General features: G+C 37.4%; 5 protein-coding genes across 6 annotated transcripts; all 5 read left to right on the top strand.

Annotated features, from left to right (window-relative positions):
- The first annotated feature begins 1295 nt into the window (after positions 1–1295).
- On the top strand, positions 1296–3274 carry LOC103948266. Its single transcript, XM_009359279.3, has 3 exons — positions 1296–1532; positions 2491–2712; positions 2813–3274. Exons 1-3 carry the CDS (start codon positions 1347–1349, stop codon positions 3020–3022), a joined length of 618 nt encoding a protein of 205 aa, XP_009357554.2. The 5' UTR covers positions 1296–1346; the 3' UTR covers positions 3023–3274.
- A 154-nt stretch (positions 3275–3428) lies between these two features.
- LOC103948264 (rho GDP-dissociation inhibitor 1) lies at positions 3429–6248 on the top strand. The gene is made up of 5 exons (XM_009359278.3): positions 3429–4776; positions 4886–4952; positions 5327–5545; positions 5664–5788; positions 6023–6248. The coding sequence occupies exons 1-5, from the start codon at positions 4528–4530 to the stop codon at positions 6098–6100; spliced, it is 738 nt and encodes a 245-aa protein (XP_009357553.1). The 5' UTR covers positions 3429–4527; the 3' UTR covers positions 6101–6248.
- A 1151-nt stretch (positions 6249–7399) lies between these two features.
- Positions 7400–11662, top strand: LOC103948263 (U4/U6.U5 tri-snRNP-associated protein 2). Of its 2 annotated transcripts, XM_009359277.3 has the most exons (11): positions 7431–7519; positions 7697–7786; positions 7907–8293; positions 8405–8649; positions 8792–8876; positions 9353–9538; positions 9630–9797; positions 9901–10101; positions 10771–10942; positions 11030–11201; positions 11283–11662. In XM_009359277.3, exons 3-11 carry the CDS (start codon positions 7931–7933, stop codon positions 11374–11376), a joined length of 1686 nt encoding a protein of 561 aa, XP_009357552.1. In that variant the 5' UTR covers positions 7431–7519; positions 7697–7786; positions 7907–7930; the 3' UTR covers positions 11377–11662. The 2 variants fall into 2 exon arrangements, with proteins under 2 accessions (XP_009357551.1, XP_009357552.1); XM_009359276.3 differs by lacking the exon at positions 7697–7786 and having other exon boundaries at positions 7400–7519.
- Positions 11663–12927: 1265 nt separating this feature from the next.
- LOC103948262 (acyl-CoA--sterol O-acyltransferase 1) lies at positions 12928–14601 on the top strand. The gene has a single exon (XM_009359275.3). It carries the CDS (start codon positions 13283–13285, stop codon positions 14387–14389), a length of 1107 nt encoding a protein of 368 aa, XP_009357550.1. The 5' UTR covers positions 12928–13282; the 3' UTR covers positions 14390–14601.
- Positions 14602–19345: 4744 nt separating this feature from the next.
- LOC103948261 (long-chain-alcohol O-fatty-acyltransferase-like) lies at positions 19346–19912 on the top strand. The gene has a single exon (XM_018647682.2). It carries the CDS (start codon positions 19346–19348, stop codon positions 19910–19912), a length of 567 nt encoding a protein of 188 aa, XP_018503198.2.
- The last annotated feature ends 1881 nt before the right edge of the window (positions 19913–21793 follow it).

Below are 21793 nucleotides of genomic sequence, written 5' to 3'. Positions count from 1 at the left end.
GCAATAACGGTAAATAAGTGTGTATATCCATTTGGTCACGGGTTTAATCTTTATCGATTTACCTTCTTTCTTAAGCTGTAAGTTATAATTATTTTATTCATTAATACTAGCAAATGTCTTCACATATTGTGTGTGAACAATTTCATTTCATTTTGTTTTTTATTATAAAGTGGGATAAATTTTTTCAAAAGAAAAACTAATGAAAAGGGTTTGAAGACTTTGAGTTTTAATGATAAGGACAAAATAAATGGTAAAGTAAATAGTATCAGGATTGACTTTTTAATGTAAGATGTGGTTTTTCATTAAAGTGAACAGTACCGCGGGCTTTTCGTTGAAACTCCCTTTTTAAAATTTAAAAAAAAAAAATCAGTTATGAAATTTGAGATAACGATGAGCAGCTTCTTCTAATGTGAGAATATTTTATTTTTATTTTTATTTTTTAAATAGGGTATGTTATATTAACCTGACTATTAAATTATTGTAAAAAGCAGCAAAATTTATGTTCATATAATTACTAAATTTTTATTTGAGTTTAGTTTTGATGAGATGATTAAAATGGTAATTTCCCAGTGTGTTGGTTGACAACCAGAATTTTATTAATATGTAGGTTAAACTATCATTTGTCAAACAAAAAGTTATGTTAAATGTAGGTATCTTTAAGAGCAAGTCTAGCGTTGTGCATTGCCTTGGGGACTGACTGCTCAAAAACCCAAATTGCCAGCCTTCCTTGCTCCAGCCCATGCTGGCAATTGGGCTAGAGGCAGACCTATGGGAGAGGGGAGGCAGGAATCCACGCCCCAAGCGCCTGAGGCGCACTAATGCAAGATTGATGTCAACCACGTTATAAATTAATAAAATTTTTAAAAAGTGTAACAAATCTGAAAACAAAAATAAATAAAAAAAAAGATTTAATTTTGCTATAAATATCTTATTATTATGTTCAAACTTACACCACAATTTTGTATTTTCTCAAATACTTTGGGTTGTAATTTCTTATTTAATGAAATGTGGTACAACGAGACCGATTTAAAATCATATCCGAAATTACAAATAAAATTATTTTTTATTATTTTATAAAATAAAAAATACTAATATTTTATTGTCTATTGCCATGACTATTCAGTTTAAAGATGAAGATGTAAAAGATAATTACTATTCATTAAAAATAATTACTATTCACTGAAGGGGATTCAATAGGCAGTTGCCCTAAGGGCCTTCCAGGAAGTGCTCTAAAAAATATATATATGAATCAACGCAAAAAAAATAAAATATATATCAAACGCAGCGTTTAACTGTAATGTTCTAACGTTTAACACCGGAGAAAACTTAGGGTGGGAAATACGAAGATGGCGCTCGTTCTTAACCTAATCCCGCCATCCCAAACCCTCTTTCAGTCGTCGTCCTCCTCCACTCGCCCACTTCCGACTTTCGTTTCCCGCCCAAATGAAGCAACTCAGGACTGGAATTCTCTTCTGTTCAAGCTCAAGTGCCGCGGCAGGTTCTCTTGCCTTTTCTCAGACAATAGCAAACAGGTCCCAACATCCCAAATTTCAATTCAATTTCCCCTTTTGTTTTCTAATTTCCCTCTTCTAATTTGTCAAAAGAGATGATAAAATACCAATTTTCAGAATTTTGACAGCTGACAATGTGGATTTTGAACAATTTTAGGCAAATTGAGCAAACAGATTCAGTTGGGTTTGTATTTTGTTTGGCAATGATGCATTCCTTCTTGTTAGTTTCTCAGTGGAGTATTATGTGTTTTCTCGTGGTATCCTTCTCTGCTTGGCCATTTGCCCTGTGCGGTTTGAGCCTTTGGGAAACTGTATGCTCAGTTAAATTGTGCTTGGAGATTTACATTTGAACATTCAATTATGTCCGAAAAACACTGCGTTCTTTTAGTGCCCGAGCAAAGTGAATTAGCTTTATGCATTGATTTGAGTTTTGAATAAAAGTCGAGTATTTGGTAGTTTGAGCATTCAAGTTGTTGGAGAATTGTAAAGAATCATCGAGTGTTGAGTTAATGGTGCACACCATCTGAGCCTACTGACCACACAATCCGAGCCCTTGAAATTTGATCCAACGGTTAAAAACAGAGGGTCCCATTAAAAGTTATAATAACTTTAGCCGTCGAATCAAATTTCAAAGGCCCGGATTGTGTGGTCAGTAGGCTCAGATGGAGAGGATCCCTTTCCCACACAAAAGGTTGTTCCACTCAGCTTGCAGAAAGCCTATTTTTCCCTGACAATGTTCTTATGATTTAGTTGTCTCGAACACCATCTGTTGCTCTAGGTATAGGGGCTGCTGACAAGGTCTAACCATGACACTGCACATTGTCATTCGGACAAATAACAATTTTATCAGATGTAACTTGCTGAAAAGAGGAGTTGATTGATCTCTTGGTCCCTCTTTTCATCTGGTTTAATGGGCCATAATTTAAATGCGGGTTTATCTTTCATGTATGAATTTAACTTAACCATTTTACGGTTCCAGGACCAAGCTAGGAAAGCTTTAGATGGTGCACTTGGTGGAAAGAAAGATGAATTCGAGAAATGGGACAGAGAAATTAAGAGAAGAGAGGAGGTGAGTGGAGGCGGCAGCACTGGTGGAGGGGGATGGTTTGGGTGGGGTAGATGGTTTGGATGGTCGAATGATGGCAATTTCTGGCAAGAAGCACAACAAGCAAGTCTTGCTGTGATAGGTATCGTCGTGATGGTAAGTAACTTCTTGCCCCATTTCTAAATTCAACTCAATGCCGTTGCCTGGAATATATACAGACCTCTCTACATCTCTTATTCTTATTCTTGATTTTCAGTACCTCATAATTGCTAAGGGAGAACTGATGCTTGCTGTCATCTTCAATCCGTTGCTATACGCCTTGCGAGGGACAAGAAGTGGGTTTGCTTTCTTAACTTCGAGAATCTTAAGGAAGGCAGCACCAGATGGCCATAATATCTCGATGAAGGAAGCCTACAGCACTGTCTCCGCTAAAGAGAGTGTTCTAAGAAAATGGGGAAGTGACTAGTGAGTGATGATTTTGTTTCAGTTTGAGATCACTCCTAACATGCATTGAGAATGTGACCACTATTTTTTGTACCTCAATTCCAGAACGCGTTTAATTTGCTGCAATGCTGAACTTGTGATCAGGCCCCTTGAATGAACAACTTGTGGATTCAACTTTAAAATCACGAAAATACTATCTAATGGTATTTTCATTCAATTATATACTGTTATATGAAAAAGTTAACGTAAATAATACTATGTGATTGACTTTGTATATCGTCGGAGATGCATTTTCCATCCTCAGTTTTTCTGAGAATTGGCCTTGTATAAAGGTAAATGATTGACCAATTCCTACAATAGGGGGCAATCATAATCCCATCATTGCCTTGATTCCTCCGCTTTGGATCCTTTAATTATTTAGTAGTTGCAATTTCATAATCCCCTACCAAGAAATTTAAATCAATATAAAAGCTAATCACCCAAATTATTAGAAAAACACATGTCATGCTGTTCATGCACATGTGTTATCTGGAAAATGATCTGCCTATGAATTTTATATAGCATTGTGGAGCTTTATAGTGCCACGTTATTAGTCACAACTCTGACGTATCAATTAACAAATAAAATTATTCCATCTTGTAGTAGTTTCGAACACATCATTCATATTGGGGAATTAGACTAGTTATCAGGACAGCTTCTTGACCGGTCTCTTTTATCCCTTTTATTTTCAGGTAATGTTAGAGATATTAAATTTATAGATAAAGTTTTGGAAACTAACCTTTTATTTTCATGTTTTACCAGGAGCTACAATTTTGGAAGGTACTAGGTGAGTGAGCATGATCTAATCTAAACATAGCGAATGCTCGTGTATAAAGAAATCACATATGCTCTAACTAATATAATTATGTTATCCGCTCTAACAAAGATGATTGCACATGTAAATTATAAAGCTAAAAGTAAAGATAAAAAGCGGAAAATAAGAAGGGGTCAAAAGTTGCTATCTTTGGTCCACCCAATCCACAGGCTTTAAGCCTGTCTCATCCGATGTGTTTGTTTCTGTGTTTCAAAAATTGAAAATCCCTCCTCGAGTCCTGGTCTTCGTGGAAGCTAGTGCCGCAGCAAGTGACCCTCACGATCTCTCCACCCTTCTCTCTTTCCTCTCTATCTCTCTAAAAGTTTCGGATCACCACACGACCATTTCCTCTCGGCTTGAAAACTCCTCCTAAACACTCCCTTCTCTCCCGCCCCGCCAACTTTTTTTTCTTGATGCAAGGTTTATCCTTGATGGGTTTTTCTTAATTTTCTGTTTACTTTTCTGGGTTTTACTGAAACTCCCTCATATTTTATTGGGTTTCTGTCTCCCAATTTTCTTCTTGTTTTCCCACAGAGATTCTCCAACTGGGTGTTTTGTCTTGTTCTTTTTGTTTATTTTGTTCTGTTTTTTCATTTTTTACTTGTAATACTTTGGTCATTGGGTCTACATTCTCTGTGCCCTTGATCTTTTTGTTGGGGGTTGGTGACCTGTTGATGTCTCTGGCCGTTGGACTTGTTTCGAGTTCCAAAAACATGGGGTTGGATGATGATAACGCCGCCAAGGTTTCCGACAAGACGGCGAAAACCGGTGAGGCAAGTGCGGATCAACTATCCACAGGGATGGTTAGATCACCCAGTGAGGGTTCTCTCTGTCAGACCGAGGACGAAGACGACGATGACGAAGTAAAGAAGATTGAGTTGGGGCCTCAGTTCACTCTCAAAGAACAAATTGAGAAGGATGCGGTTTGTGTTTTTGGTTTGTTGTCTCTATTTTGAAGAATGTGGCATTCGGCTTTTTGTATCTGGCTAATGTTGTTGCTGTTTGTCTGTGGTGATAATTTTGAGGTTTTAGGACGATGAGAGCTTGAGGAGGTGGAAGGAACAGCTTCTTGGGAGTGTGGATGTTAATTCTGTCGGTGGTAATCTTTCTTTTCCTTCGAAATTTCGAATTCGTTTTTGTCAAATGAAAAAATGGAGCCTGAAAGTGTGTAAATTTTGATTTTTCCCTTTCAATTTCCAGCTGAAGTTCAAAACTGTAGGCCCGTTTGATCACCTTTAGTTCTAGAAAAACAAATGTAAAACTGAAAACGAAATGGTTACACCGGTGTTTAGCTTCGTCACATGATTTTGTTTGCACGCTTTTGCTTTATATCTTCAGCCGTCGATATATCTTCAACTGTCAGTAAAATATATGTTTGTTTTGGTGTATAAATATGCTGCTGATTTCAGCTTGCGGTATGCGATTTTTACGATCTCTGATGGAACAACTTTGTTTCTGTCTGTTTTTGTGCAGAAACTCTAGAGCCAGAAGTTAAGATCATGAGCCTGGCAATTAAATCCCCTGGCAGATCTGATATAATTCTTCCGATTCCCGTCGACGGAAATCCCAAAGGGTTGTGGTTTACTTTGAAAGAAGGTAGCCGTTACAGCCTCAAATTCACTTTTCAGGTCAGCAATAACATCGTTTCAGGTCTCAAATACACCAACACAGTCTGGAAAACTGCTGTGAAAGGTACTCTCTCTCTCTCTCTCTCTCTCTCTCTCTCACGCATATATTCATATTATGTAACAGCATTGATAAGCCTTAGGGAGTTTCGATGTTTCATTCTCGCGGATCATTTTCTTCGCAGTTGATAGCACGAAAGAGATGCTTGGAACATTTAGTCCACAGTCAGAGCCTTACACACATGTGTTGCCCGAGGACACAACCCCATCTGGCATATTTGCTAGGGGATCTTATTCAGCTCGAAGCAAGGTAAGTTTAACCGGCGCTTGATGTTTCCATAACCTCAGATCTTTCAAATTAGATTCATAAAACCGGACCCTTTTGGGAAAAGAATGAACTGGTAGATTTGGTACTTACACAACCACCATGTAGAAGAACGATATATGTTAGCCTGTTAGGATTGTGCTTCCAGTACTGAAAGCCCTCTTTGACATGAACTCCACTCACCGTCTCACATTATTCGCTTTTGGTTTTGTGGTACAGTTTGCTGACGATGACAACAAGTGCTACTTGGAGATTAATTACACCTTTGATATCCGAAAAGACTGGCAATCGTCGTAAAAATTCGATCTGTTTTATCGATTTGTAGTCCATTGTTTTGTTTTCTCAAGCTGAGACGATCTGCAATTCATTGTAAACATGTGAAAAATATTCCGCTGCTGCCTTTGTTTATTTTTCAATCCAATCTGAGACTGGTGACTTCATACAATGACGAGAGGATCGATCCCTTGAAACGAAGAGGGAAGGGTAAACAGATAATGGTTAATTCTCGTTAGCCAACGAGGGATGGCTCAATTGGTAAGGTCCCTTTCTTGTGTGACCGATTTGAAAATACCTATATAAATCCGTACTAGTAGCAACTGGTAGTTAAGTGTTACGCATAAATCTTTCTGACTTGAGGTTGTGGGTATACTTTGATGCTGATGGTGATAGTTGTTTGAGAAGTTTAATTATTCTTATGATGAAATAATTAATCTTATCCGGTGAAATAAATAATTCCTCGTTGTTGCTCAAATTTAATCCACATTTTCAATGAAATAAATGATTATTGATAAACAATCCCAAACTGAAATATAGGCTAATGGCTAGTAAGATATCTTTTTGAGATATCCGTCAATATATACGTAAATTAGACCATCGATACTTCCGTAACAACCAATATTTAAACCCTTGGGCTGAATGCATGCCTAATGCTGTAGCATGAAACAAGTAACGCAAGATATGATTAATATATGTGGGAAGTTGGGAAAAGGGTTGGGGAAGCCTCAAGTCAAACTTTAGTGAAATGGGCCACGAGCGCTTGATTTTCATTATGGCACTAGCCATCCTCCAATTCTTGATTTGATTCTCATGATAGTTTGTGTTTTGAGCGACCAACTTCTCGGTTAGATGGACTTTTAAAATGACTAAAAGTATTTTTAGTGAAAATGTTATTAGAACCAATCTTTAGTAAAAATGAAAATATCTTGAAAAAGCACTTAAAGTACTTCCCAGAGGAAGCACATAATTGGTGCTTCTTACAGAAAACACTTCAAGTGTTATTGGAACCCAAAAAGATTTTTTCTAAAAATATTTTCAATCATTTTAAAAGCACATCCAAATGAACCTTAAATTTTGAAACGTGAGCCTCGGACCATCAGGTGTTCTGACTAAGTTATTCTTTTAATATTGCCTATACAGGTTGATGATGTTACCAATCAACTTATATTATAACTCGTATTTATCAACGATGTCGATATAGGGAAAATGAACCCGTAGCAGACTTACCATCACAGTTAAAAAAACGGGCCTAGAACGTCTCCTTGGACCTATTAAGTATTAAGCCCATATTACGCCGAAGGTTCCGGAAGGCCCAAATTATTAGACTCCCTCTCTCTCTCTCTCTCAACTGAGCATCTTACCTTCCATTTTTGCTTCGAAACAAAATCGAAAGGCTCTCTCCCTCTCGCTTCTCCGACTGCAAACAGCACACTGATCCAGGTAATAGTTTTGCAATCTTCACAAAGCTAATTTCATCTGTATTTTATCTAATCACATGTAATTTCCGATATATTTTCAAATTCAAATCGGACGAGAAAGCAAAGAAATATCCTAACGCACATAACTCAACACTCTGATTTTCTTTCACTTTCCCTCGTTTTCTCGGCAACCAAACAGAGCATTTGCTATTTTATTGGTGTTAAAACTCGGAATGTTGCTATTGAGCTTTCAGTCGACTATTTTTTGGCGTGTATTAGCTTTTTACAGGTTTGTACTTTAGAACTGCCTTATATTTTTCTGTTCATGGCTGCGTTATATGCTTCTAGGGTTTCAGAAAAATCAAAGTTTGAATTTTTCCCTAATTTGTTTCTGTTAGTGTTGAAACAGGGAGATTTCAATTGGGTTAAGAGAATGAGCTCTAAGAGGGAACATGAAGGTAATGCTAGTGTGAACACGGAAGGGTTTGAATTGCATCCGAAGAGGCAAAAACTGAATGAGCATTCATCGCCGTCACCTGCCTCTGAAGGCACTCTACTTCCGGGTTTTAATTACGGAGACGTGGACGACGAGGACAACCACAGAAGGCCACCTGTGAGTGGCTTTAACGGGGATGGCGGCGATAATCAAAAGGGTGTACAGAATGGGGGTCAAGTAGGAGAACTAGAGGATGATGATGATGATGATGACGACCTTGAACAAGGACTTTACCAAAGGCGGGGACGTGAAATCGAGGTCAGGAGGGATTGCCCATATCTTGACACTGTCAATCGCCAGGTATATTTCTATTCTGAGTTGTTACAGTGTGGTATTCCAGCTTGTTTATATATTATCCATACAAAAGTATTCGGTGTATTGATACTGATTGCTTGCTTATTCTTTGTCCAGGTTTTGGATTTCGATTTTGAGAAGTTCTGCTCTCTGTCACTGTCAAATTTGAATGTGTATGCATGCTTGGTTTGTGGGAAGTATTACCAAGGCAGAGGGAAGAAGTCCCATGCATATACTCATAGCCTTGAAGCTGGGCACCATGTTTATATCAATCTCCGAACAGAGAAAGTTTATTGCCTTCCCGATGGATATGAAATAAGTGACCCATCATTGGACGATATTCGACATGTCCTAAACCCAAGGTTTGATGATTATATTTTCTTATTTTTCTAGTCTTCCTTGGGTATCCTTTTAAGTATGCATGAGTAAACGAATAACTTTGAATTCCTTGTAAGTATGCATAATTAAACAAATAAATTTGAATCCATTTGTTCTTATGTGTAGGTTTACTGAAGAACAAGTTGAGCAGATTGACAAGAACAAGCAATGGTCTAGAACACTTGATGGTTCTGATTACCTTCCTGGAATGGTATTGATTTTAGTTCTTGCACAAAATTCCACATATGTTTCTATTTCTGCTGTTGTCAATTCTGATGCTTGGTGCTATGTTTCAACTTCCTAATTCGCTTGGTCAATTCTGTAGAGTTTCCTTTCTATTAACTAACTCAGGGAAGAAGGATCTTTAATCCTTGCCAAATATGGAATTAGTTATGATAAATCTATTACATGCGTAGCCAACAATTAGAGCTATGATATAGCTGTTCAGAGTTTTGATATACTTGTATGGTATCAAGAAAGCACCAGCCAGTTCTCTCTCATCCATAAGGTTAGACTAGATTGTTTTGAACCGCATAAGTACTGTGTTTTCATGCGTGTGGGAACTATTAGGGATGAATCTGTCTGATGGGTGCACTTCATTACAATGTGTCTTAAAAATATCTAGCAAGGTGTTATTTTGGCTCCTAAATGTTGCTACCTTTGTTTTCTTGATTTTGCAAAAAACAGGTGGGGCTCAATAACATCAAGGAGACTGATTTTGTGAATGTCACGATTCAGTCTTTAATGAGAGTCACTCCTCTAAGAAACTTTTTCCTTATCCCTAAGAATTATCAACATTGCAAGTCTCCGCTTGTTCATCGATTTGGGGAGCTAACGAGAAAGATATGGCATGCACGAAATTTCAAAGGACAGGTTTGATCTTGATTCTTGTAGATTTCATATTTATGCGACTAGGTATTGTTATTAAACATTTTCATATGTCTTATATCTGTAATGTCTACAGGTCAGCCCACACGAGTTCCTACAGGCAGTTATGAAAGCCAGTAAGAAAAGGTTTCGAATTGGAGCACAGTCTGACCCAGTCGAATTCATGTCATGGCTGCTTAATACGCTGCATGCGAATCTTAGAACTTCAAAGAAAAATAGCAGCATCATATATGAGTGCTTTCAGGTTTTCTTTCTTATTCTTATTTTCCTTTGTTGTTGTATTGTTGTTGCTTCAATTTAACCTGCACTTTTCTTTAGAGTGTAATATGTTTTATTTCTGTGAATAGGGGGAACTGGAGGTTGTGAAGGAGATTCCTAATAAAGGTATTGAGAAGATAGAAAATGGTGATGACCAGAATTCAGGTGCTGCGACTGAAAATAAGGGCATTGTCAAGGAAACTTACAAAATGCCTTTCTTGATGCTTGGATTGGATTTGCCCCCACCACCGCTTTTCAAAGATGTGATGGAGAAAAATATAATACCCCAGGTACTGGGAACACTATTTTGTGCATATGACGACCTTTGTAGTCTCTATATATGTACTGCATCTTCTGGCGAGTGTGAAGGTCATTCTTTAGTTGCCTTTTTAAGGGTTTTAATGTCTTTCTAATAATTTCAGTGCCTTAGTAACTTTTTTCCTAGCTTGTCAGGGGATTCCCATGGCTACATAAAACATGTCTGAATTTACTGGAGTTACGTACATTGACTTTAGTGGTGCTATTACCCAACTTGTACACTAGTTGTCTAAGATTGCTCTGAGTCGGATTCTGTAATTATAATCTTAGGTATTTACAACTTTGCTGGTCATTAAGATGGGTAGTTGGGCTATTCCTCAATTTTGTTGGTCTGAATGGAGGATAGTTGATTGCCTTGAATTAAGCGGTTTAGTCTTTCTTTCTGCTCCTGTTCAATACCATATAGTTACTTAAGATTTGATTGCAAATTAGGGACAAAGCAACTGGTCTTTCTTCTAAGCATTTTGGTTTTCCATTTTCCTTGAATATTGAATCGAGCCCAGGAAGATGCCCGTCATGTATGTCTCATTAGTCTTACATCATACATCATGCTCTGTTTAAACGATTATAGCACACCTATGTTATTTTGAGTTTTGCTTTCAAAATGTATTTATTTCTCATTTCTGTCTGGTATGGTTTAGGTCCCACTCTTCAACATTTTGAAGAAATTTGATGGGGAGACTGTCACTGAAGTGGTCCGACCTCGCATATCAAGGATGAGGTATCGAGTCACCAGATTACCTCAGTATCTTATTCTCCACATGCAACGTTTTACAAAGAACAATTTCTTTGTGGAGAAGAATCCCACACTAGGTGAGAATATATGTCTATGGAAATATTTTGTACTGGATGAATCAATCAGTAATGCTCATATTTTGTATTGGAATAATCATTTTGCAGTGAACTTTCCTGTGAAGAACCTCGAATTGAAAGATTACATCCCGTTGTCAACCACCAAAGAGAATGAGAGGCTGCGCTCAAAGTATGATCTCATTGCCAACATTGTCCATGACGGAAAACCTGGTGAAGGTTCCTACAGGGTGTTTGTACAAAGAAAATCCGAAGAGCTATGGTAAACTTTATTCTTTGTTTATTGGCCTAATGTAAATTTGAAGAAAATTCAAATGCATGGGCTCACTTCTGTTCTTTTCAGGTATGAGATGCAGGACCTTCATGTTTCCGAAACCCTTCCTCAAATGGTTGCGCTGTCAGAGACATATATGCAGATATATGAACAGCAGCAGTAACACGGGACAATTTGAGGACTGTGGCGTTACAGTTCTGTGGATTTGACGTTTTGTATGTGGAGATGTACGAGCAGCAGCAGCAGTAACATGAAATTCGTAATGGTATGGTTCTGTGGATTCTACGTTTTGTAGTTTTGGCCAAATTTTGACAGTAAAGCAATCGATGTTAGAGTAGATAGCTTCGCGTCTAAAATTGTGTCTTGTAATCGAGGTGTAAAGTGCCGAAAGGAATGTAACGAACTGTTTGATAATTATCTGTTCATCAGAAAAAATTGTTTCCCTTTCTTTTCTTCTGAGTGGATGCTTTCTAGTTTCTGGTATCACTGGTGAAATTGAATTGCATTAGGATGTGTTTGGAAGTGCTTTTAGAATACGTAAAAGCGTTTTTGTTGAAATATTTTTAAAATAAATCCTAGTAAAATGCAAGTGAATCTTGAAAAGGCAGTTGAAAGTGCTTTGTGCTTGCACGTTATTGATGCTTCATCCAAAATGCATTTTAAGTGCTCTTGCAATTTAAAAATGCTTATCAAAGTGTTTTTAGTCATTTTAAAAATACTTTCAAACGAGTTTTTACTCTTTATGTTGTGGGCTGTTTACCAGAATTTTGTGGACATTTCGGAATACTTGCTGCTAGAAGTCGGTGGCAGGTTTTGAAAATTGCTAGCGGGTACTTTTCAATTATTCAATTGTTCGTTGCAACGTTATTCCTTTGGAAGCAGATGGTGATCCCTCAGTGTTGACACACAAATTGAACTCTGGAGTTGGTCAGGATTGACCCTTGCTGAAACACCAGTGGAAATAGTCGCAGTATCTGCCAAAGATTCAAACTTGGAAGGCGATCGCGGGTGACAAATTTGGAAAATTTCGCCCCTTTATTTATTCACTTGAAGAAAATAATAAATTAACACTTTTATAGTTCTCGTTGTAAGGGTTATTAATTTATTACACGACTCGTTAAAATGATACGAAATGACGCAAAAATACTTTGGATCAACTGCTTAAGAATTCATTAACGAGTCGAGTTGTTATTGAGTTATTTGTTAAGTACCAATAAGATTTAGACATACGCATGACAATGGCCAGCATGACCTATTAACACGACACGAATTATTAACGAATTGAGTCCTTATCTCTCACCTATCAAGGACCAATTAAGATAATAGATTTAATACGACTTGTCAAGATAATCTATATGACACAAAAGTGACATAAACACGACTCATTTTTCAGGCCTGTAGTTTGCACAAATTTTCACTTTTGTACATGCAGTTTCGATTCGTAGTCATTTGTTGTTAATTTTTTACAGCTACCTCTCTCTCTCTCTCTCTCTCTCTCTTTCAAGCCAAGGACATTGACCAAAACAAAATGCCTAACTCCATTGAATGGAAATAGTCCGTGGAATAGTACGTCAAACCCTTTCCCCTGATTACCTAACTTTCCTTGGACTGCTGTGATTGTAGTTTTAAGCCCGTCACTCATGAGGCACGGCACCATTTAACTTTTCTACCTAGCAGTCAATGATTGCGTCGAGACACCAGCACAATGACATCCCGCTTTCTCCGTTGCTGGACGACGATGGATTTGGTTTTTTCCTTTTTATTTTATTTTATGAAAATGTCGTTTCGTCGGTGAGAGAATTAAGTTTTTTCCACATTACATACCTCCCTCTTCAGCTACACAAGTCAAAAATATAATCTCCGTCTGATTGGATCCCATTGGTCATGTGATCAAATATTATCTTTTCTGTTCCATTTGCAGCTAGCCGCAGAATCATTCATGTCAACACATCAACAGTCCTGAGAGCTGATAGGTTCGTAGCTTCTTGAAGTGGTTAAGAGAGTTTATATTTGCTCTGATATCGTATAAGAAAAAGAATTCAAAGAAGCATCATTTCTTCGGGAAGAAGATGGAGGGTGAGATTGGAAACTTCATCAAGGTATGGCTCTCAGTTTACCTATCTCTATGCTACTGCTATGCAATTGCTAAGTTTGTGCCAAAGGGAGTTCCAAGACTTTTGCTCATAATTCCAATCGTGTCCCTCTTCCTATACCTCCCTCTCCACCTCTCCTCCCTCCATCTCGGCGGCACCACCGCTTTCTTCATTTCTTGGCTTGCAAACTTCAAGCTCTTGCTTCTCGCTTTCGGCAAAGGCCCTCTCTGCTCCGACCCTTCGATATCTCTTCTCCGTTTCGTGGCGGTTGCTTGCTTACCCATCAAAATCCAGCAAAACCCGTATTCAAAAACCCAAAACAAAGAAAACCCAGCCCCGAAAATAACCAAAAATGGAACAAAATCCCCATTAAACTACGCAGTTAAAGTCCTACTCTTTGCCTTGTTGGTTAAGCTATATGACTACAAGGAGCACATTCATCCAAAGCTCTTATGGATCATGTATTGCTTCCACATATACTTCGCCTTGGAAATAATCCTAGTCATCGCCGCCACGTTGGCTCGAGCGCTTCTGGGGCTGGAGCTTGAGCCCCAATTCAACGAGCCTTACCTCTCGTCCTCGCTCCAGGACTTCTGGGGTAGGCGATGGAACATCATGGTCACCAGCATCCTGCGCCCAACCGTGTATGAGCCTATCCTCGCGCTAGCAACTCGTGTGGTCGGGCGCAGGTGGGCTTCTCTCGCCGGCGTGATGGGGACGTTTGTGGTGTCCGCAATCATGCACGAGCTCATATTCTACTACCTGGGCAGGACGCGGCCCACTTGGGAGATCACGTGGTTCTTCCTCCTCCACGGGGCGTGCTTGATGGCTGAGATCGGCGTCAAGAAGGCGGTCGGGAAACGGAAGAAGCTGCAGCTGCCGAGGTCAGTGTCCGGGCCGTTGACCGTCGCGTTTGTGACGGCCACCGTGTTTTGGCTCTTCTTTCCTCCTCTGCTGCGGTGTAAGGCAGACGTGAGGGCATTGGAGGAGTACGCGGCTGTTGGTGCGTTTGTGAAGCATATCGGCCATGCTTTCGCTTCTACAGCGGTGAACGCAACAGCGACAATAACAAGAACCTCGTAATAAAAGCAGACTTGTGGTGGAGAAATTTTTAAATGTCATCGGTAGACGGGTTGGTATAATATGTATTACCATACAAATAGGAAGATATTTGTTTTAAAATATTAATAACTTAAAAAATAAAATTTTTTTAATGATAGTTTTAGTAGTTGACATTGTATTAACGAAAGCTACAACTTTAATAATTTTTAAATAGATTATTTCCCATTCGATCAGTCGGCTTCATTCTTGTCCTGGTAATAACTTCTCATGTTATGTAAAGACCAATTTTTTTTTTTTTTTTTATTGAGAAAAAGATGATGTCTTGATTATTTCGTTTAAATAATATGTTAATTTTTTGTTTAATATAATTTAAATATAAGACATATTGTATCCATACATGTAGTAAGTAAATAATTTTAAAAAAAAATAAAATGATGGACAATAATAACAACAACAACATAAGATTGACACATAGGTGAATTTTACATTGGGGAATTGAAAAAATTAAGAAATAATACATGTGTGTAATAATATATAAGTGTATAGTTTTATTCTTAATAGTACTGATAAAACTTAACACTTAATAATATAATTTTTTTTAGTACATCGATATTTTTACACTAAGGGAAGAAGGACTTCGGCAAAGTCACATAATGAATAACCTAATTTGGTATCGAATTCGTCATCCACGAGATTCGAATTTAAGACCTTTCACTTCCAAATAAAAGAAAATAACATCAAACCGTAGTACTGAGTAATAATAATATAGTTGAATTAGAACAGTATCGGTGTAAATATCTGACAATAGGGCTTGCCGGTTTTCTTGTGGGATATGATGGTATGTAATGTGGCAGGATTGTATTTGCCACCGTCCAGAAAAACATGTAAGCGAGAAAATATAACCACACAGAACAATACTTGGGTACTCACTGGAGAGTACCCAGTATTCTGACTTGGAGACGTGGAACAACTAGATAACAACACTTGTTTATCTCAAATCTGCCCAAACATAACCAAACAGCCTTTATTCTGTTTGCCAAACATATGCTATCGTGCTATCCAAACACACGGCTTCTCCCTCACCGAAATACTACCAGCCCCCTATCCCATTATCGCAAGCCACCATCCTCTCCCACCACCACTAAGCGCATCCCGCCCATATTCAGCGCACCCAACCCTCCTTCAGTCGGTGACTCCACCCCCGCAGCGAGACCGCCTCGACGAAATCTGGGAGGATTACAAATTGGGGTTTCTCAGTTAAAAACTCGATGTTGGCTTGGCGAGTGAGCTTGAAGCTTGCATGCCGGAGCCGACGAGGCCACGAGATGGGGTTGATAGAGGTAGGAGGAGGATAGGACTTGTCCAGATCCACCATGACAAGGGTAATGGGAGGAAGAAGGGGGCTGTTTGGTTCTTAGCATATCAAAAATTTAATAAAGAATTAAAGAGACAGCTGTGCTGATTTTATTGGCCCATATCATTTGATCAGTAAATTGGGTGCTTTTCCGTGAATATCTAAGTATTATCCGTTTACAAATACGTGTAAGCATTATATTTCATGATTTTGACATATGTATTCGCCCGAATTAGTTTTAAGGAATTTTAACGAAATTCGTCCGATATTGTTAACTTTAATGAAAAATCATATTTGTACTCTAAAAAGTCAATCATGGTACAATTTATTTACAACACTTTTTTGTCATTTTCGTTAAAATCCAAAATTTTCAAACCTTTTCTATTAGTTTTTCTTAGCTTTTATTAGTATATAATCCAGCAAGAATTTTGCTTTCATATTTGACATTATTTGCTTCGTGGGAAAAGTGTTGAAAATCAAACTATATCAACCCCCTCTTTCTCTAAAGATCAAATGAGGACAAAGAAAATTATTAATGTGACGGAGATCCATAATTCATATATAAACTCTTTAAGTAACGGGGCAATCGCCTTCACATTAAGCATGATATATTTTGCTGATAGCCATGAAATGAAGAATGATTGCATAAAACGAACTCATTGTAATTATGACATTTCGATCTAATAATATAATATTATGTGTAAATTTTTTATTTTATAATAATGCATTAATGAATTAAAGCACCAGGTATCGAAGAATCCGTTTTAATAAATTCGGATGGTCTAGTATATTCTTTTCAGCACTCGAGAAAGTTGAAAAAAAGTAATATAGAAAGAACACAACCACCGTAGAAACAATGATGAATCTTAAATAAATGGAAAAATCATGAATTGGTAAATTATAATATGAATTAGAGATGATCAGTGACCTAATTATAACTGATTTCGACTACTTAATTAGTTCCAACACTATTTTTTTTTGTCGAAACTTTTTTGTTTTAATTTGTTAGAAGAGTGGGAAGTCCTTGGTCCTAGGAGACGTCTACGTAATACAGTTTACAAACAATATCTTTTTGTTACATCATTTTTTTCATCGTTTTTTGTACATATAAAAGTTTGAATTTATTTAAATTTTAACACATATTTATTTAAATCTTTAAACTAGTCTACCTAATAAAAATTTTCTAGCTCTGCCATTTCAAGCTACTGCATATGCCACATGCAACGCTATCAAACCACACATCTAGAAAATGATTGCAACATATAAAAAATAAAAAAATAAAAAAAAAAAAAAAACTAAAGCAACATCCATCTACCATTGTTTTGTTTCCTTGGCATATTATTGCCCTGCAAATTTTAAATTTGCCGGCGTGTCAATTCGCCTTTAAAGAGGACACGAGGTGGCCTCCTGGTTCACGACTTGTGTTATTACTTTATTTTCTTTGTTCGGCCACCGACTATTTCTGATATTTTTCTGTGAATCTTTTCGATTATCGAAGAAGTGAATTATCGTAACAAAATTATTTACTGATTTTCTTATTAAAAAAATCACTAAATCTCTATATTTAATCTTTATGCATGTACCTCGCTTCTCGTTTAATCTCTACTATTTTAATAATTCAACAGTTAATTACAAGTAAATACACAAAAACTGAATCTACAAACTCGAGATTTATTAAGTAAAAACAAAGTTACTGTGAACACGAAAAATTCCTGAAACAAGAAACAAGAATACGTGTACAAAATAATATTTTTTGTGTTTAATGATTTTGGGGTTACGATCTCTTTGTAATTTGATCTTTTGATTCTATCTCCGTAAGATGTAGATTTGTTGATCCAAGGGCCGTCGAGGCTTGATCTTGGATGAACAGTTGTAAGTTTCTTCAAGGGCCTTCGTGGCTTTGATCTTGAAGGTTGATGGAAGTTTCCTCAAGGGCCTTCGGGGCTTGATCTTGAAGGTTGATGGATGAGCGGATCTTCAAGGGCTTTTGGGCTTGATTTTGAAGAACGGTTGGTTTTCTTCAAGGGCTTTTGGGCTTGATCTTGAAGAATAGATGTGTGGATTTGTTTGTTGATCCAAGGGGCCGTCGGGGCTTGATTTAGGATGAACGGATGATGAACAATGAACACTTTCTTCAAGGGCCGTCGGGGCTTGATCTTGAGTTGGTGGAAGTTCTTCAAGGGCCGTTGGGGCTTGATCTTGAAGAAGGATTTGACGAAGAACGAAGAGTGCTTTCTTGATCCTTCGAGATTTTCTTGAGAGCTTTAGAACTTTAAGGCTTCAAGGTTTTGGTGTGTCTATTCCTCTTGATGGAGAAGCCTATTTATAGGCTTTGAGAGTGAATCACCACCACAAAATTTTCCCAACCAAGCACTATTACCTAATTTTCCCACTTAATGCAATATTGAAATTGAAGTGGTCTTATTTATGGCCTAATTTCCCACTTAATACAATTTTAAACTTGAAATGTGCTTGCTTTGTCATTGCCCAAATGAGAAAAACTTGCTTTGATCCGTAATGGATTGAAATGTACTTACCTTGTCATTGCCCAAATTGAGAAGAAAAACTTGTTTAATCATCCAAGGGTATTTCTTTCTATTTTGTTGAGTCACATGCCATGTGTACAATTTGTACGACACGTGGCGTATGCCATGTATGCCCTGACACGTCAAAACTTTAATACGTTGGTGAACATTTGTTTCACTGAAATTTCGATGTCTACAGTTACATCTAGACGAAAGGCGGGCCGCTCTATATTAAAATTTGTTTGAACTTTTAGTTGTTGAATCCAACTAATGTGTCACTTTAAAGTCCTTCACGTGAATAAACAATTGGTCTCAAATCAAAGGTAATATTTGTTGGATTGCATTGCAATATAATAAAAAGAGCCATCATTTATTCCACTACATTTTTTTTAACTAATAATATTATCTACATTAAGAGGGGGATGAACTTAGCCTCACAATTTGTTAGTGATATTGTGGTTCGAATTCGCTTTTAGCGAAAATCGAACTTTAAGACCTCTCACTTACAAGTGGAGAAGAATACCACTAGACTGTAACATTAAGTAACTATTTCACTAGACTTTGATTTATTAAAAGTTTATTTAATTACACTATCCTCGAGTGACATGTATTTATAACTGACTTTTAGAAAATTATAACAAAAATTTGTTAGGAAGATCATATTCGTAATCATATGATGGGACATTTAATAATTGAATTTCATAATGTTTTAAAAAGAAATCTAACTATCAAATACCACAACATCTCTGATTTTCAAATTTCAGTCTATATTCTTGTTTACAAAAGGCTAATGCTAGAGAGATTGAATTTGTGTACTAAATTTTGTATACTAATAACATGAAAGTTGATATTTGAATTATTACTTTAAGTGTTGATTAACGTGCTTATTTCTTATTAGTGAGTTATCATTTTGTTTTCAATTTTAACCTACTTAGCATTATCCTTTTGTAAACAATAATATAGGCTTCGAATAAATAAATAAAAAACTACAATACAGGGACCAGCGTGTTCCGTCACAACCATTACGCTATATAAATACGATAGGACGATCTTTCTCCATCTAAAAAATTAGTACTCTCATAAGAATTGTTCACAGAAATGAAGAAATTGGAAGGAGAAATCCCAATCTTTTTCATGGTTTGGATTTTGGTTGTGGCATCACTATCTTACTGTCACACCGTCGGTAAGGTCACTTCTCCGGGCACTACCAGACTCCTCGCCATCCTACCCGTCGTATTCTTCTTCTTCTACCTCCCTCTCAATCTGACCACCATTTTTCTCGGCGGCCCGTCGTCTTTCTTCCTCGCTTGGCTTGCCAACTTCAAGCTCCTCCTCTTTGCCCTTAACAAAGGTCCCCTCGCCACCACCCCTCCCACTTCCATATCTCATTTCATCCCCTTAGCTTGCCTTCCAATCAAATTCCGAAACGACCCCAAAAACCATGAAAAAAAAGAACGTCCTGCGCGGAGAATTTCTGCTTCAAAATCTCTCCCAAAAGGCCAGAAATCGACTCTCAACTATGTGACCAAGGCTTTGATTTTTTCCACGTCATTACATGTATATCACAACAAACAGTTTATTCACCGTAAAATCTTACTCTTCCTCTACTCCATTTACATGTACACCGGCCTTGAGCTTGTAAGATGTGAGTGTCAAGGAGAATGACTTCTAGTTCTCGTTAAACTTGTACCTTAGTTTAAGTTATCAAGTTGAGAAGATTTCGGACTTAATTGGCTGGGATTGAGAGTCCTAACAAACATGCAAATTAATCAGATAACCTTATCATGCTTTGACAGGAGTTCATAATGGAATAGGACTGTATTGAACCCTATCCGTGTAGCAATCCAGGTATCAGTTGATAGGCCTGATACCTAGGATAGTTGGCTATATATTGGGACGTCCCTGCACTCACAGCATCATCCTTTTCCTGAGCAAACCCTATTCTAGCTGGATATAGCTGCTGAGTGTAGAAGACTCCCGATATCCCTTGCGTTGATGTCGAGCACTTCTCCAGGTAAGTCATTCATTATATTTACGTATGCATGTCATCGTGTATATGTGGTTCTATGCATGCAGTGTTTTAAACTCCAACATGTGGTATCAGAGCACACACTGTCGTGTTTAGAATCCTTTCAAGCACGTATAAACATTGATTTACTGCACGATCCTGACATAAGACTTCCGCACATAAAGCCAATACAGTTATCAACTATTATATAACAGACATCACGTTTAGGATTATATATATAGATATGTGTACATGTTTTGCAAATTCTTCTCCAGGAGCACAAGCTGTGTCCTCAGATTTCGAAGAATCAAACTACTGTCAATACATGATATGACAGTCGCATTTTGGATCATGACCAATTTCAACTCAAAAGTGTTTGCATCATGATTCAAATTATCAATTCAAGATTGAACAGATCGATTAAACTGATGATGAATATGTTTTAAGATAATTCCAAAGAATTCTAATATTCAGTCATGTTTAATTGGTGTATAAGTGAGATACAAAATTAAAATTGATGCAATTTTATCTGCTCAAAAGTGTTAGAATTGCATCGCTGAAGAGATTTTTTTTTTTTTTTGTATTTTGGTTATGCAAAATCTAATATAATCAGTTTTGCGATCCAAAGATGCGACTGGTATTATATGTTGTGGATGCCATTAATTGTTCATATCGTGAACTCTTAATGAAGAACTTATAAGAACAAATACTAAAGCCTATGTTACTTCTCCAGCTATGACTTCTCTTAACTTCTCCAATATTGAAACGCTAACTGGATCCAACTACAAAAGATGGAAGGATGATATGGAGATAGCCCTTGGTATGATGGATTTCGATTTGGCCTTAAGGGAAGACAAACCTGCAGCAATAACAGCTACAAGTACAGCAGATGAAAAACTGAAGTTTGCACAATGGGAGAAGGCAAACAGAATGGCCCTTATGATCATGAGGAGGGCTATGACAAGCAGTGTGAAAGGTGGCATACCAAAGAGTGATAATGCAAAACAATTTTTTGAAGCAGTGGGCAACAAATTTAAGGAGTCCGAGAAAGCTGAAACGGGGAATTTCCTCACAAAACTGACATCCATGAAGTTTGATGGTGTTGGTAACGTGAGAGAACATATACTGAAGATGTCAGACATCGCACAAAAGCTGAAGGAGCTTGAGCATCCAATTACAGATCAGTTTCTAGTGCATATGGCATTGAACTCATTACCTGCGCAGTATGGTCAGCTGAAAGTGTCATATAATACTCAGAAAGCAACCTGGGACATTGATGATCTGATTTCTATGTGCGCTCAAGAGGAGTTGAGATTATCAACTGACAAGGTGGAGACTGTGAATCTTGTTCACACTGCTGCAAAGGGCAAACGTGTTGCTGATCAGTCATCTATGCCTGCTGGTAAGCAGAAGAAAATGTTACATTTTTCTTCTTTTAAAAATACTAACCCCCTTAATCGATCTCAAAAGTTTAAAGCTAATTCTGAAGAACCAAAGCCTTGTTATTTCTGCAAAGAAGTTGGTCATCTAAGGAAAGA

Source organism: the organism of the source record quoted next, unplaced genomic scaffold, assembly GCF_019419815.1.
Source record: "Pyrus x bretschneideri cultivar Hongxiangsu unplaced genomic scaffold, Pyrus_bretschneideri_v1 Contig33, whole genome shotgun sequence".
In the NCBI taxonomy this organism is placed as follows: domain Eukaryota; kingdom Viridiplantae; phylum Streptophyta; class Magnoliopsida; order Rosales; family Rosaceae; genus Pyrus; species Pyrus x bretschneideri.
Note: the sequence above shows the minus strand (reverse complement) of the source record. Positions and strands in the feature narration are given on the sequence as shown.

Bases quoted from the DNA above. Each gene is read 5' to 3' on its own strand.
- LOC103948266 (XM_009359279.3), top strand. From the start codon at position 1,347: ATGGCGCTCGTTCTTAACCTAATCCCGCCATCCCAAACCCTCTTTCAG. The intron at 1,533-2,490 runs GTCCCAACATCC...TTACGGTTCCAG, and splicing joins TCTCAGACAATAGCAAACAG to GACCAAGCTAGGAAAGCTTT. The intron at 2,713-2,812 runs GTAAGTAACTTC...CTTGATTTTCAG, and splicing joins TGATAGGTATCGTCGTGATG to TACCTCATAATTGCTAAGGG.
- LOC103948264 (XM_009359278.3), top strand. From the start codon at position 4,528: ATGTCTCTGGCCGTTGGACTTGTTTCGAGTTCCAAAAACATGGGGTTG. The intron at 4,953-5,326 runs GTAATCTTTCTT...GTTTTTGTGCAG, and splicing joins GGATGTTAATTCTGTCGGTG to AAACTCTAGAGCCAGAAGTT. The intron at 5,789-6,022 runs GTAAGTTTAACC...TTTGTGGTACAG, and splicing joins CTTATTCAGCTCGAAGCAAG to TTTGCTGACGATGACAACAA.
- LOC103948263 (XM_009359276.3), top strand. From the start codon at position 7,931: ATGAGCTCTAAGAGGGAACATGAAGGTAATGCTAGTGTGAACACGGAA. The intron at 8,877-9,352 runs GTATTGATTTTA...TGCAAAAAACAG, and splicing joins CTGATTACCTTCCTGGAATG to GTGGGGCTCAATAACATCAA. The intron at 9,798-9,900 runs GTTTTCTTTCTT...TTCTGTGAATAG, and splicing joins TCATATATGAGTGCTTTCAG to GGGGAACTGGAGGTTGTGAA.
- LOC103948262 (XM_009359275.3), top strand. From the start codon at position 13,283: ATGGAGGGTGAGATTGGAAACTTCATCAAGGTATGGCTCTCAGTTTAC.
- LOC103948261 (XM_018647682.2), top strand. From the start codon at position 19,346: ATGAAGAAATTGGAAGGAGAAATCCCAATCTTTTTCATGGTTTGGATT.